Source organism: Petromyzon marinus, chromosome 48 (assembly GCF_048934315.1).
Source record: "Petromyzon marinus isolate PM22_M1 ecotype Great Lakes invasive population chromosome 48, UKy_Petmar_22M1.pri1.0, whole genome shotgun sequence".
Classification (NCBI taxonomy): Eukaryota; Metazoa; Chordata; class Hyperoartia; order Petromyzontiformes; family Petromyzontidae; genus Petromyzon; species Petromyzon marinus.
Genome location: NC_133714.1, coordinates 7708920 through 7725975, shown reverse-complemented (window position 1 = coordinate 7725975; position 17056 = coordinate 7708920). Strand labels below are relative to the sequence as shown.

At 50.1% G+C, this 17056-nt stretch overlaps 1 protein-coding gene across 2 annotated transcripts in view; it reads left to right on the top strand.

The window, feature by feature from the left end:
- The first annotated feature begins 368 nt into the window (after positions 1–368).
- FGD6 (FYVE, RhoGEF and PH domain containing 6) overlaps positions 369–17056 on the top strand; it is a 67590-nt gene continuing 50902 nt past the window's right edge. Inside the window, exons 1-2 of one of the 2 annotated variants that reach the window (XM_032972212.2) lie at positions 369–724; positions 992–1258. In XM_032972212.2, coding sequence (XP_032828103.2) covers positions 1246–1258 — 13 coding nt within the window. In that variant the 5' untranslated portion in view covers positions 369–724; positions 992–1245. Of the gene's footprint in view, positions 725–991; positions 1259–5222; positions 5471–17056 lie in introns of those variants that run through there. The other variant, XM_032972211.2, reaches the window with a different exon arrangement.

Sequence of the window (17056 nt, the reverse complement as noted above, 5' to 3'; positions counted from 1 at the left end):
AAATGAGTACCTGGTGCGATGTGTAGTAAACATCGCCACTGGGGAGACAAAGGCGGCCGGGCGTGGTGCTGGCCACCCAAACCCCCTCGCGTGCCGTGCCGGCCTTCATAGGTGCTGCTCGCTAAAAACACTTGCCCCAAAAGTCCGTTAAGGCTACACGGGGAACCTTTGTCTTTGTATCGTGTGGGGTGAGCGCCAATGGGGATTTTGTGAGCGGTTAGGGAGAGAGGGCAGAGGGGGGAGTGGAGAGAGGAGGAGGGAGGGGAAGGAGTTTGTAGGATGTGAGAGAGGAGGAGGTGGTGGTGGAGAGAGTGCAGTGGGGGGGAGGGGAGAGAGAGGGAGGCAGGAGGAGGAGGGAGGGGAAGGAGTTTGTAGGATGTGAGAGAGGAGGAGGAGGTGGTGGTGGTGGAGAGAGGGCAGCCGACGAAGAGAGCGGAGAGGAACGGGATTAGGGGAGCAGGAGTAGAACGCGATCGAGGGAAAGAGAGGAGGAGCGAGGAGGAGAGGGTACAGAGGGAGTCGGCGAGCAAGGGGGAGAGAGGCAGAGAGAAGGGAACAACTTCACACAGCCGGTCCTTCTTGCTGTGAAGGCGCGGGACTCGACTTGGAGCCTTCCGCTGCGAGTGGCGGCGTGGTTCGTGGTGATGGCATTCGCCGAAGGGGAAGGTGGCTTGGTCGCTTCGGCGAATCGAGGTGGATCTGCTGGATCAAGGCGGTGATGGTGGTTGTGTGAATCAAGGCACTGGAACAAGACGGTGATGGTGGTGGTGTTTGTGTGAATCAAGGCACTGGATCAAGGCGGTGATGGTGGTGGTGGTTGTGTGAATCAAGACGCTGGATCAAGGCGGTGATGGTGTTTGTGTGAATCAAGACGCTGGATCAAGGCGGTGATGGTGGTGGTGGTTGTGTGAATCAAGACGCTGGATCAAGGCGGTGATGGAGGTGGTGGTGTTTGTGTGAATCAAGACGCTGGATCAAGGCGGTGATGGAGGTGGTGGTGGTTGTGTGAATCAAGACGCTGGATCAAGGCGGTGATGGTGGTGGTGGTTGTGTGAATCCAGACGCTGGATCAAGGTTGGATCCTGCCCGGGGGGATGAGAGTTGAGCTCTCCGTGGAGCTCACAGCAGCCGCTAGTGGCATCATCTCGTGAAAAGTCGATGGTGGCCTCAAGGCAACTCTAGCGAGAGCCACCCGCCCAGTCACTGCAGCTCCACTGCTAGCGTGCTGCTGATGCCAGCCACAGCATGACCAGCGCTGGTATGTACACAGCACTCAGCCACACGACACGTTCCTGCACAAAGCTACCTCGCTGTGTGTACTTGTTGTTTAGCGGTGTACATACAGCGTGGGACGTCTGTGAAAAAAGAGCTTTGCAGATCATCGGATTCCTCCAGCTTAAGTACATCGTACGATTCCGCGTGTAGGTGCTCGCTAACAGCACTTGCCCCCTACAGTCTGTGAAGGCTATACGGGGGATCTTTGTCTTATTTTTCTTTGTACGTGGGGAGCGGTGGTGTAGCGGTTAGCGCTACGCTGCGCTACGAACCTGGCGACCCGGGGATTCGATTCCAACTCACGGCCAACAACCACGGTGACGATTATCTGAACCGGTTCTGGGCCTCCCCTAGGTCGACTCAGCCTCAAATGAGTACCCGGTGCGGTGTGTAAACATTGTCACTGGGGAGACAAAGGCGGCCGGGCGTGGTGTTGGCCACCCCAACCCCCTCGTGTGCCGTGCCGGCCTTCATAGGTGCTACTTACTCGCTATAACAGCACTTACCCCAGCAGTATGTTACAGGCTATACGGGGGATCTTTGTCTTTGGTGTTTTTTATACGTGTCTAGTGAATCACAAGCGCCGGGAAGACAAAGGCGGCCGGGTGGTGCATCTAAAGCAGTGGTGGCCACACTACCCCCAATCATATGTGTGCCAGCATTCTTAATAGGTGCTCGCGAACAGCACTTTGCCCAGCAGTCTTGCGAAGGCTATACGGGGGATCTTTGCCTTCATTTAGTACTTGTGTGTAAAACCGTGAAAGTGTCCTTGTCGATCTCTCTGTCTGTACCTTTCATCAACTACCGAGCGTGTGTCCTTGCATTAAATATATCTGCAACACAAGTAACCGTATGCAATTGTACGTAACACACTCAATAAAGTACACGACTCAAACACTAGGCTACAGGATTAAGTTACCACACACTACAACTCCCTGATTCCCACACACACTACAACTCCCTGATTCCCACACACACACAGCAAACAACAACAAATAAGTTATATTTAAAAAATGTTTTAAACACGCTTTAATGAAATGTACCGTGCGAGTAATGGAACAACTCCACGACTCCAGGAAGTGGCCCCGAAGCTTGCCACGGCATCAGCTGACCGTGGACAATTAGAGCCGAGCCGAAACATAACATATATAAAATAATGTTTCAAAATATATAAATTTCTTTTTTTTTATGATAGAATATAGTATTGTCATCGGTATGACATAAGTATACCTTGTTTGCAGTCGATATCACATTGGGAAGTGAGTTAAAATTGAGTTGCAAGATTTGAGGATGCGACACCAACAACAACAAAAACGGACAGAGTGAGTTCAATAAAAGCGTGTTTAAAAAAAAAGGTTAATATTGTTTTTCCACAACATGCGATTGATATGGCAAGACGATTTAGCGTTCCTTAAAGCCAGAGACGTTATTATTCACCAGCAGAGTAGTTAATCATTTCCACGTTGACTGCTGAGACGATTGCCTCTTGGCAGTGTCACCGTGCGAGTTGTTTCTCTCGAAGGCACAAAGGTCTCACCCCCCTCCCCCCCACCGTCGATCACTACGACGATAAGGTTTTGTTTGCGAGCGCCTATTAACGTCGGCATGGCGCCCCGGGGCCGCCTTTGTCTCCCCCGGGTGGCGACATGAACTGCGAACCGCGCCAGGTACTCGTGTTTTAGGCTGAGTCGACCTAGGGGGAGGCCCAGGACCGGTTGGGATGTTTGCCGCTTGATGTTGGCCATGAGCAGGATTTGAACTCCGGTAAAAACAAACAACAATCGGGGTTTTGCAGGGCAGTGTTGCTGATCGCTGTGCACCGACGCACGTACAAAGATCCCCCATTTCGTCTTTCTAACAGATACAGAACACCCTCAACACACACACACAGGTGTAGGCACACAGGTGTAGGCACACAGGTGAGCACCTGCACAGACACACTGACAGACACACACACACTAAGACAAAGATCCCCCGTGTAGCCTTAACAGACTGTAGGGGCAAGTGCTGTTAGCGAGCAGCACCTATGAAGGCCGGAACGGAACACGGAGGGGGTGGGTGGCCAGCACCACGCCCGGCCGCCTTTGTCTCCCCCAGTGGCGATGTTTACACACCGCAAAAGGTACTCATTTGAGGCTGAGTCGACCTAGGGGAGGTCCAGGACCGGTTCAGATAATCGTCACTCCCCTAGGTCGACTCAGCCTCAAATGAGTACCTGGTGCGGTGGATAAAAACATTGCCACTGGGGAGACAAAGGCGGTCGGGCGTGGTGCTGGCCACCCACCCCCTCGCGTACCGTTCCGGCCTTCATAGGTGCTCGCTAACAGCACTTGCCCCTACAGTCTGTTAAGGCTATACGGGGGATCTTTGTCCCCGCACACACATACACATTCACACGCTTGCACACACAGACACATTCACACACTTGCAGACACAGACACACACACATTGGCATTCACAGACGTGATTCATACACACACACAAAACAAAGACGCAACAACACAAAGCCACGAGCCCCGTGCAGAATTTCAGAATGTTGGAGGGCCACGCAAACTCTGCCCGTTCACACAACACTACACAACACAACACGTGACCTCCACCACCACCACCACCCAGTGGCCATCTGTCACCACTCGGGTTACTGAGCTGACGCGGGGAGTTATTTAATTATATATGTTAGACAGAGAGGATGGAGAGAAAAAAATCACAAATAACACTCCAACCACGTCCGGAACCTCTGGTGGCTTGTTGTGGGATCTGCTCTTTCTCTTGGCAAGGAGATTCGCTTTCATGCGGCGCTTTTATGTTTTCCAGATAAAGCCCACTGAGCTGTACAGTGGTGGTCTTTTTTTTCATAGGCGCCCTGACTATCACAATTGATAGCTTTAATCGACGTGGCTTATCGTCGTCGTCGTCGTTGTTGTGTGGGAATTTTGTAGCGGCAGCAGCAGCAGACAAACACTCTGAACGCGTGGCGATGTTGTTGCTAAATGTGGAGGAGGGGGAAAAAAATCGGAGGACCTGGAGAAAAATCCACGCGACCACCACTAAAAGAGAGAGAGAGACGCAAACTCCAAATATAAAGCAGCAGGCGTCAGGGTCGGGATCGAACCCACGACCTCCTGTGTACCAGGCGAGGTAGTTAACATCTCCTAGCCACCGTGATGATGATGAGAGAGAGACACCGCAAACTCCAAATATACAGCAGCAGGCGCCAGGGTCGGGATCGAACCCATGGCCTCCTGTACACCAGGCGAGGTAGTTAACATCTCCTAGCCACCGTGATGATGATGAGAGAGAGAGAGACACGCAAACTCCAAATATACAGCAGCAGACGTCAGGGTCGGGATCGAACCCACGACCTTCTGTATACCAGGCGAGGTAGTTAACATCTCCTAGCCACTGTGATGATGATGAGAGAGAGACACGCAAACTCCAAATATAGAGCAGCAGCAGCAGGCGCCAGGGTCTGGATCGAACCCACGACCTCCTGTGTACCAGGCGAGGTAGTTAACATCTAGCCACTGTGATGATGAGAGAGAGACACGCAAACTCCAAATATACAGCAGCAGGCGCCAGGGTCGGGATCGAACCCACGACCTCCTGTACACCAGGCGAGGTAGTTAACATCTCCTAGCCATCGTGGTGATGATGAGAGAGAGAGAATACACGCAAACTCCAAATATACAGTCGGCATCAGGGTCAGGATCGAACCTTTGGACCTCCTGCGTACCAGGCGAGGTAGTTAACATCTCCCATTCACCGTGGCTCGGTTGCTTAAGCACAGGTCCAAAACATGAAGCAGCGAGCAACACGTTAAAGAGTTATAGTCGATGAGGGCTCCGATGATTATTGAATTGAGCGGGGTAGTTTACGTGAACTTGGGGGAAATAGACCGGGGGGAGGGAATTCTCAAGGTGGGTGGATGGGTGAGTGAGTGAGAGGGCGGGCAAGTAAACGTGGTATTGTGACATGCAGTGTGGTTAGTGGGTGGGTGGATGGGTGAGTGGTCGTGTTGGTTTGCCCTGCGGTATCAGTGATTCAACGCTGTGTGAGCAAACATGAAAAGGGGTCGGTGTGGTGGTGTACTGAGTCATCGGCCAAAGCATTGTGGAGGACTCCATGAGTACAGGTCAGAGCAACAGTAACCATGTTAGTAGCGACGGAAGAGTGTTAAGGAGGCGACTGACTGCTGGTGAGTCTGCTGAGTGAGAGATCCTTCCACCCTCCCCCCCCCGTGTTACACTGACCGGAGTGGTGAAGTTTGGTCAAAACAACCCCCCCAAGAACGACACGGCTTGTGGAGGGGCCTTTGTCCAGCGGTGGGTTGGCCAAGGGCTGTGAGTTATAATCGGCTGACTATTGCTTGCCTACTATGGTAAGTTGATAAATACTCTGCACTAGTTTGTGCGTGGCTGGCGATTTGGTATGAAATGCCTCTCTGCGTACCCTTTAACATCACGTGCTATGAATGTCCTTTGTACAGTACTGGTGCCTGAAAGTAATCCATCATAGGCACTCCTGGTGTCTTTGGCTCTGAGTAATGTGGCCATTATAATAAAGAGCGGGCCTTTCTTAATCCACTGTTAGATGAAGGCTTCCCCCTCCCCGTCGATCATGGGCGTTGTTTGACCATACTTCACCACGCTGGTCAGTGCGGGGTTGGTGAAGGGGCAAGCGTATCAGGACTGGTTTCCGATATCACTCGCCACTGATGTTAGCCCTGCCCGGGGAATCCAGCATGGGCCGCAAGGGTTTGTGAGCTCACTCTGCTCACCATCGGAGAAGTGGGATGCAGACGGGACAGAGATGAGTTTAAAAAGTAGGAGGCTTTCGCAACCAATATCATCCATAACACAGGTTTTATTTGGGGTTAGATCGCGTAAATATATAAATGTTGTGTCGTTAAACCAGCCACCACCCGACACAGCCGATTAGTAAGGGGTTTGTCACGTAAACAGAACGTGCCGATTCGTTACTATTACAGCACACCGGTGTGTTGGAGAGCCAAGACACAACATTTACAATCTGAGTACGACGTTTCACCAGTAATTACAACTAGCTTCATCAGGCGACAGCCTGATTTAATCAGCCACAGACCGGCTGAACTAATGTGGAGGACAGAGACGATAGATTGGAGCGGTGGCTCTTCTTGACCAGGGGTGCATGCCGCACCCCCTTGGGGGTGCGCGTTGCCCTTGCTGGGGGTGCGAGACAGGGGCAGATATTTTTTTAAAAGGTAAACAGTCGAAGCGCAAATTAAGCACGGACGCGTGAGTTACAACTTACTTTGTTTTATAAAACCCTCTGCGTATTTGTTAACGATTGAGCGCCAAAGGGGGCTGCGGTAAAGGTTATGAGAACCGCAGGATTAGAGGAATTCGCTTAAGTTGTGTCACTGTAATTGGTTTATTTTAATTGGTATTTGAATTTGAGCTGGTATGTGATGCGCTCCTTTTATTTTATTTTTTACCCATGAATCCAGCCCCCCCCCCCATGAGTCTCCTCTTTTGGGGGGGGGCTTTAAGGATTTGCTTGGTTCGTTGCGATCGGTTGGTTTGCTTGTGCCTAGCGCTGCCACCGCATCTTTAGTCGGGGCGCCACGGTGGCTAGGAGATGTTAACTACCTCGCCTGGTGTGCAGGAGGTCCGCGGGTTCGATTCCTACCCTGACGCCTGCTGTATTTTTGGAGTTTGCGTGTCTCTCTCTTTCCCCGTGGTGGATTTTTTTTATCCAGGTCCTCTCGTTTTTCCCTCAACATTCAGAATAAATGTCACGCGTTTCGGGTATTTAGCTGCTACTATAACTTTCCACGTGATGATGACAAGCCACTTCGTTGAGCTATCATTTGTGATAGCCAGGTCGCTTCTGAAAAAGAGCTACATAGCTGCTCAGTGAGGCCTTGCCTGGTAAAAAATGTAAAAACTTTACTTTAGAATGATGGTAAGCCACTAAGTTGATCTATCATTTGTGGCCAGGTCGCTTCTGAAAAAGAGCTACATAGCTCAGTTGGGGGCCTTACCTGGGAAAAATAACATTTGTTTTTTTACACCAAACCACGTTCAAATAGGGACGAGGCTCACTCGTCGCACTGGCCTGCCAGGCTTGTTGCTCTTAATTCTTTAAACTTAAGCCCGGGGTAAGGGAGGCTGCGAGGTACACATAAAGAGCCATTCGTGCTGCAGGCCTGAAAACCATCGGGGCCAAGTGTGGGTCTGTGAACGAGTCGGCACTGCCGCCGCCAGCGACACCGTCCCAGTCGACTTGTGGCAAAAGCTCTCGATTCCTCCTTCGTCCGGCGGTAGATTGTAGATTGACACCAGGCGAGGTAGTAAACATCTCGCCGCCGTGGCCCTGAGCCATTGGTGGAAATTCCACATTCCTATGGCAGTGGACGGTATGAGTCGTAATAATAATAATTGCCCGACCGCTGTCAGTCCGCTGCTAGATGAATGCCTCTGTGCCACTTTGCTCGGCCCGGGGTTGATTGATCACACTTCATCACCCTGGTCAGTGCCCGTTGTGGGGGGGGGGGAAGGACCGGTTCAGATATCACTCGCCACTGACGCTCGCCGTGGATGGCAATCAAACTCGGTTCAGCAGGATCACAGTGTAGTGTGCTTAGCCACTGCACCACCGCTGTACAGTACGTACGTACACACTGCTTTCTGTGTTTGGTGTGTTGTCCTTCCCCCGCACCTCCGATCAGCACGGTTGGCTACAGTGAGGGAAAAAAGTATTTGATCCCCTGCTGATTTTGTACGTTTGCCCACTGACAAAGAAATTATCAGTCTATAATTTTAATGGTAGGTTTATTTGAACAGTGAGAGACAGAATAACAACAAAAAATATCCAGAAAAACGCATGTCAAAAATGTTATAAATTGATTTGCATTTTAATGAGGGAAATAAGTATTTGACCCCCTCTCAATCAGAAAGATTTCTGGCTCCCAGGTGTCTTTTATACAGGTAACGAGCTGAGATTAGGAGCACACTCTTAAAGGGAGTGCTCCTAATCTCAGCTTGTTACCTGTATAAAAGACACCTGTCCACAGAAGCAATCAATCAATCAGATTCCAAACTCTTCACCATGGCCAAGAACAAAGAGCTCTCCAAGGATGTCAGGGACAAGACTGTAGACCTACACAAGGCTGGAATGGGCTACAAGACCATTGCCAAGCAGCTTGGTGAGAAGCTGACAACAGTTGGTGCGATTTTGATTTAAAGCTTTCGTGACTGCAGGGATTCATATTCTTGGTTCTTTCGGTAATGTCACGTAGAAGGGAAACAATAAAAATATAAAACAAAAAAATTATCACGACGTTTCGACTGCAACACAAGCAATCATCATCAGTTGTGAAAACCACAGCTTAAGAAAATTTCAAATACTTTTTTTCCCTCACTGTACGTACGGAGCGAAATAAGTTCAACGTACGTACATTCTACCAATGGCATTAGACCGCCGTTCGCATTAAACCCCACCTTGCAAATTTACTGGGATCGCAGATGACCTTAATAGGTGCTCGCTAACAGCACTCCCTCTGTGCGGAGCGCCGGCGCAGTGCATAAGCGTGCCGAGCTGGACAATCCGAGTTCGATTCCCGGCCACGGCTAACATCAGTGGCGAGTGTTCTCTGAGCCCGTGCCGGCAGGGTGAAGTATGGTCAGGCGACCCCATCACAAACACGACGTGGTGGTGGGGTGGACACAACGTGGCTGTGCCTCCGTACAACAGCAGCCCCCAACAGTCGAGGGTGTCTGTCAACAACAGAGGGAGCACTGTGTTGCTCCGGACTGGACGAGTTCACTAATCGCGCGAGGGTTGGGGGGCCGAGGGTGGGATCGGGCAACGCTGCGGTGGCAAATGAACCCCCCCCCGTGTACACCGAGCTAGACCCCCCCCCCCATCATCATCAGGGGAATGGTTTGGTCCAACTTCCTTGGCACAAAAGCTGACCTCCAAAGTGACCCCTGAGGCCAAGCTGCCCTGCCCCGCTTCTGCTGCCTGCCCATCCTGCATAATAATTGCTGTGCCCTGCATTGCGTGGCGATGATATAAAGAGGAGAGGGGGGGGGGCGACACGAAAGGGAGACGCGCGTGCACATAGGCACAGACGCGCGTCCATACCCACACACGCGTCCATACCCACACACGCGTGCGTACACACACACGCGTACACACTCCAGCATGCACACACACACACAACAAGCCAACCGTGGCAGCCGGAGGTGCGAGAGAGGACAAACTAAACACAAGAAGCAGTTCTGGCATGCACGCACACAGTCTAGCATGCACACATACACACACAGTCTATCATGCACACACACACTCTAGCATGCACACACACTCTAGCATGTACACACACACACAGTCTAGCATGTACACACACACAGTCAAGCATGCACACACACACACAGTCTAGCATGCACACACAGTCAAGCATGCACACACACACTCTAGCATGCACACACACAGTCTAGCATGCACACAAACACACAGTCTATCATGCACACACACACTCTAGCATGCACACACACACACAGTCTATCATGCACACATACACACACTCTAGCATGCACACACACACACACAGTCTAGCATGCACACACACAGTCTAGCATTCACAGACACACACTCTAGCATGCACACACACACAGTCTAGCATGCACACACACAGTCTAGCATGCACACACACACAGTCTAGCATGCACACATACAGTCTGGCATGCACACACACACTCTAGCATGCACACACACACACACACTCTAGCATGCACACACACACAGTCTAGCATGCACACACAGACTAGCATGCACACACACACAGTCTAGCATGCACACACAGTCTAGCATGCACACACACACAGTCTAGCATGCACACACACACAGTCTAGCATGCACACATACAGTCTAGCATGCACACACACACAGTCTAGCATGCACACATACAGTCTGGCATGCACACACACACTCTAGCATGCACACACACACACACACTCTAGCATGCACACACACACACTAGCATGCACACACACACACGAGCATGCACGCACACAGACACTCTAACATGCACACACACAGTCTAGCATGCACACACATACACAGTCTAGCATGCACGCACACAGACACTCTAACATGCACACACACAGTCTAGCATGCACACACATACATAGTCTAGCATTCACGCACACAGACACTCTAACATGCACACACACACACACTCTAGCATGCACACACATACACAGTCTAGCATGCACGCACACAGACACTCTAACATGCACACACACTCTAGCATGCACACACACACACTCTAGCATGCACACACACACACACTCTAGCATGCACGCATACAGACACTCTAACATGCACACACAGTCTAGCATGCACACACATACACAGTCTAGCATGCACGCACACAGACACTCTAACATGCACACACACACAGTCTAGCATGCACACACATACACAGTCTAGCATGCACGCACACACACACAGTCTAGCATGCACACACATACACAGTCTAGCATGCACGCACACAGACACTCTAACATGCACACACACTCTAGCATGCACACACATACACAGTCTAGCTTGCACGCACACAGACAGTCTAACATGCACACACACTCTAGCATGCACACACGTACACACAAACACTCCAGCATGCACACACAGACACTAGCATGCTCACACACACACTCTAGCATGCACACACACACAGTCTAGCATGCACACACACACAGTCTAGCATGCACACACACACAGTCTAGCATGCACACACACACACTCTCGCATGCACACACACACACACTCTAGCATGCACACAAACTAGCATGCTCACACACAAGCATGCTCACACACTCTACCATGCACACACACATATTCTCGCATGCACACACACAGACACTCTAACATTCACACGCACACACAGAGATCCCTCTGTAGCTGCGTAGTCTGTTGTGGGGCAAGTTCCGTTAGCGAGCACCTCGTAAGGTTGGTATTACAGCACCGCCTTCATCTCCCCAAAGTTGATGTTCACAGACCACGCCAGGTACTCATTTCAGTGCCGAGGTGACCCAGGAGTGACCCAGGAGTGACCCAGGGTTTCCCCCACCCCCCCCGAAGATATCCCACGTGTATCTGCACCGATGCGAGCTGTAGCCGGGAATCGAACCCACGTGCACCGGGGCTGGTTTGGCAAACCACCACACCAACACCACGGCTCCCCACGCAACAACAGCCACCATTCATCACCACAAAGCGGCGGTGATGTCAACCGCGGCGCTTGTGCCAGACTTCGGCTGTCAGTTCATCATCAATCTCGCCTCACCGCTCATCGCCTTTTCCTAGCGGCGGCCTCGCGTTGCCCACGCCAGGTCACTTTTCTCAACAGTTAATGCGACGCCTTCTGTATATTTGGAGTTTGCGTGTTTTGTGTGTGTGCTTGAATGGTTGTTATTGCTTAACCCTTGGGATGCATGACCCCCGATACTAGAAGGCAGAAGCTACAATCCTTTGGAGCGCCACGGTGGCTAGGAGATGTTAACTACCTCGCCTGGTATACAGGTCGTGGGTTCGATGCCTGTTGTATATTTGGAGTTTGCGTGTCTCTCATCATCATCACGGTGGCTAGGAGATGTTAAATACGTCGCCTGGTATACAGGAGGTCGTGGGTTCGATCCAGACCCTGACACCTGCTGTATATTTGGAGTTTGCGTGTTTCTCTCTCTCTCATCATCATCACGGTGGCTAGGAGATGTTAACTACCTCGCCTGGTATACAGGAGGTCGTGGGTTCCATCCCGACCCTGACGCCTGCTGTATATTTGGAGTTTGCGTGTCTCTCTCGTCGTCATCACGGTGGCTAGGAGATGTTGACTACCTCGCCTGGTACATAGGAGGTCGTGGGTTTGATCCCGACCCGGACGCCTGCTGTGAATTTGGAATTTGCGTGTCTCTCTTTTTCCCCGTGGTGGATTTTTTTATCCAGGTCCTCTGGTTTTTCCCTCCACATTCAGAATAAATGTCACGCGTTTCGGGTATTTAGCTGCTACTATAACTTTCCACGTGATGATGACAAGCCACTTCGTTGAGCTATCATTTGTGATAGCCAGGTCGCTTCTGAAAAAGAGCGACATAGCTGCTCAGTGAGGCCTTGCCTGGTAAAACAAAACATCTGTTGTATTGTTTGTTGTAGTGTTGTTGTACTGTGTTTGTTGTTGTATTGTGTTTGTTGTATTGTTGTTGTACTGTGTTTGTTGTTGTACTGTATTTGTTGTTGTACTGTGTTTGTTGTTGTATTGTGTTTGTTGTTGTACTGTGTTTGTTGTTGTACTGTGTTTGTTGTTGTACTGTGTTTGTTGTTGTATTGTTGTTGTACTGTGTTTGTTGTTGTACTGTATTTGTTGTTGTACTGTGTTTGTTGTCGTACTGTGTTTGTTGTATTACTGTATTTGTTGTTGTACTGTGTTTGTTGTACTGTGTTTGTTGTATTGTGTTTGTTGTATTGTGTTGTGTTTGTTGTCATACTGTGTTTGTTGTTGTGTTGTGTTTGTTGTCATACTGTGTTTGTTGTTGTGTTGTGTTTGTTGTTGTACTGTGTTTGTTGTCGTACTGTGTTTGTTGTGTTGTGTTTTGTTGTTGTGTTGTGTTTGTTGTTATATTGTGTTTGTTGTCATACTGTGTTTGTTGTTGTGTTGTGTTTGATGTACTGTGTTTGCTGTCATACTGTGTTTGTTGTTGTGTTGTGTTTGTTGTACTGTGTTTGTTGTTGTACTGTGTTTGTTGTTGTGTTGTGTTTGTTGTTGTCACGTTCTTACCCAGTGCCCCGACTGAGCTTCATGGCTCATCAGGTTCCTCCTGCAGTATAAATAAATCAATATTTATATTTTGATGTCCTTAACGAGTGATACAAAGCCATTGCAGATGCGGATACTTTGATGGGGGGGAGGGGGGGGGGAATTAATACATGATGTATGTACGCACGTTTGAACTACTTCTGCACCGTACGTAGCAAACCGCGCTAATCGGAGGTGCGGGCGGAAGGGCAGTAAACTAAACACAAAAATCATTTCTAAAGAAATTAGTTCGTCAATATAGGTGACGACGACGATTTAAAAGTGCGTAACTCCCTGTGGCTTCCTTAATAGCAGAAGGCAGAGCGCTCCAGACGGCCGCAGAAGCGCATCTGAAAGCGCCGCGCGATCCGAGTGACCGCCTTTGTTCGATGGCCGAGCCAAAAGCCGCCGCCGCCGCTGCTGCTGCTGCAAGGATGACGGGACGACACAGGAATAAATGTTTAAACCATGCGGGCAGTGTGCGACTGTGGTCGCCCATAAATGCACCGTCGAACATAAAAGAACTCAATGCCCGCTTTCTAAACAATACAAAGGAGGAGGAGGCGGGAGGCCACGTGGCAGCGAGGATTCGCTGCTCTGCTCCTGTTGGCCAATTTGTCCGCCTCATTAGCCACCTCGATGTAAAATGACAGTTGTTACTCGACATCAGTCGTGGTCAGCCTGTAACAGACCAAGAGTCAAAAAGTAACCCCCATGAGTTCTGCAAAGAGTGAAGTCTATATATATAAATTTAGATTTAAAGCTTTCGTGACTGCAGGGATTCATATTCTCGGTTCTGTCGGTAAAGTCACGTAGAAGGGAAACAATAAAATAATACATAATAAAAATATAAAAACAAAATTCTCACGACGTTTCGACTGCAACACAAGCAATCATCATCAGGTGTGAAAACCACAGAAAGAAAATGTGATACTTTTAATTTATATATTTTTATATATTTTTATTTTATTGTTTCTTGCTGTGGTTTTCACACCTGATGATGACTGCTTGTGTTGCAGTCGAAACGTCGTGAGAATTGTATTGTTTTACATATTTTGTATTGTTTTACATATTTTTTACGTATTTTTTTTTTCCCTTCTCTATATATACACAAGTGTGTATATATTGACAGGTTTCTTTGCACAGCACGAGAGACGTGCGTTATTCTTTGCTACTTTGATAGTGGATATAACGCGACGAATGTGTAATGACGACTCGACACACTTCTCTTGAGATGGCACTTTATTGAAGGCACGTTCACTTGACATCAGGCGGAGACCCCTACTTCAACAGCCCCGAGTCTCCCGCGCATCTCCCTTATATATCGACCCGAGGCCACGCCCCCCTTCTAGATCATTCTCGCTGGCTCTGGACAATCGCTCCACCGGCAGACTCCACCGTCCTCTTCCGTCGCCTGACCACGCTCCTTTCTCGAACATTCCCATAGCCATCGGTCCCTTCGCACTCACAGCTGATACCCCTGTCATTACCTCCCGTAGCAACCGGTCCCTTCGCACTCACAGCTGATACCCCTGTCATTACCTCCCGTAGCCACCGGTCCCTTTGCACTCACAGCTGATACCCCTGTCATTACCTCCCATGGCCACCAGTCCCTTCGCACTCACAGCTGATACCCCTGTCATTACCTCCCGTAGCCACCGGTCCCTTCACACTCACAACTGATACCCCTGTCATTACCTCCCATAGCCACCAGTCCCTTCACACTCACAACTGATACCCCTGTCATTACCTCCCGTGGCCACCGGTCCCTTTACACTCACAACTGATACCCCTGTCATTACCTCCCGTGGCCACCAGTCCCTTCACACCGCATGCAGGCACTATTGTCATTAGAAATGTATTCAGGAACACATTTTCATAATGCGGACGCGAAGTGGATATAACGCGGTCGAGCGAAAGGAACTGCGTCGCAGCGCGAGTAGGAGCAAGCTGTCGTACGGCTGCCTCGGTGTAGCCTCGTCGCCCAGGGCGTTGGGATGTTGCTGGATGCTTCGAGACGCTACCCACGCGCCTCGGTCTTTGTTCGGCCTGCGTACGCATCTCGCGTGCTATCACAGACTGTGCTTTACCCCTTACATTATTTATTATAACGCGATTTTTGCCATAACGCGGTGTCCTTCAGGAACACAACAACTACCGCAGCCGTTAGAGGAAAACACGACTGTGCGTTCTACGTCACGCCTGTCCGATAGAGCCCGCATGCGGTGGATTAAAGAGCCCGCATGCGGTGGATTAAAGAGCCGCATGCGGTGGATTAAAGAGCCGCAGGTGGTGGATTAAAGAGCCTGGACGCGGTGGATGAAAGAGCCACACGTGGTGGATTAAAGAGCCTGGACGCGGTGGATTAAAGAGCCCACAGGCGGTGGATTAAAGAGCCACACACGCGGTGTATTAAAGGGCCGCATGCGGTGGATTAAAGAGCCACACGCGGTGGAATAAGAGCCTGGACGCGGTGGATTAAAGAGCACGCACACGGTGGATTAAAGAGCCACACACGGTGGATTAAAGAGCCACACACGGTGGCTCGGGAGACTCGCAGTTTGGCCACCACTGCTCTGCACCAACATTGGCCATATTTACGAAGCGAGAAGCAGGAGACGAGCAGTTACACGTTCCCCGGTCCGCACGTCCCCCCCCCCCCCCCCGCTTCTCGGCTCACGCTCCGCTAATCGATGCGCGGGAGCTTGCGCCACGAGAGTCCCCGGTGGCACAGTGGTGACGAACCGGCGTCTCCCCCGAGCCACACGTGCGGCGTCTTTAACCCCACCTCACGCGGCCTCTATCGAAGGCGGCGTAACGTAGAACGCGCTATCACAGTCGCAGCAGAGGGATGATGAATGTCTCCCGTGCTGTGCCCAAAAAAATTATCTTTGTATACACACGCACACTTTTATATACAGTGAGGGGAAAAAAGTATTTGATCCCCTGCTGATTTTGTACGTTTGCCCACTTACAAAGAAATGATCAGTCTATAATTTAAATGGTAGGTTTATTTGTGCTACTTCTTGAGCCACTCCTTTGTTGCCTTGGCCGTGTGTTTTGGGTCATTGTCATGCTGGAATACCCATCCACGACCCATTTTCAATGCCCTGGCTGAGGGAAGGAGGTTATCACTCAAGATTTGACGGTACATGGCCCCGTCCATCGTCCCTTTGATGCGGTGAAGTTGTCCTGTCCCCTTAGCAGAAAAACACCCCCAAAGCATATTGTTTCCACCTCCATGTTTGACGGTGGGGATGGTGTTCTTGGGGTCATAGGCAGCATTCCTCCTCCTCCAAACACGGCGAGTTGAGTTGATGCCAAATAGCTCCATTTTGGTCTCATCTAACCACAACACTTTCACCCAGTTGTCCTCTGAATCATTCAGATATTCATTGGCAAACTTCAGACGGGCATGTATGTGTGCTTTCTTGAGCAGGGGGACCTTGCGAGCGCTGCAGGATTTCAGTCCTTCACGGCGTAGTGTGTTCCCATTGTTTTCTTGGTGACTATGGTCCCAGCTGCCTTGAGATAATTGACAAGATCCTCCCGTGTAGTTCTGGGCTGATTCCTCACCGTTCTCATGATCATTGCAACTCCACGAGGTTAGATATTGCATGGAGCCCCAGGCCGAGGTCTTGTAGCCCATTCCAGCCTTGCGTAGGTCTACAATCTTGTCCCTGACATCCTTGGAGAGCTCTTTGGTCTTGGCCATGGTGGAGAGTTTGGAATGTTATTGATTGATTGCTTCTGTGGAAAAGTGTCTTTTATACAGGTAACATGCTGAGATTAGGAGCACTCCCTTTAAGAGTGTGCTCCTAATCTCAGCTCGCTGCCTGTATAAAAGACACCTGGGAGCCAGAAATCTTTCTGATTGAGAGGGGGTCAAATACTTATTTCCCTCATTAAAATGCAAATCAATTTATAACATTTTTGATATGCATT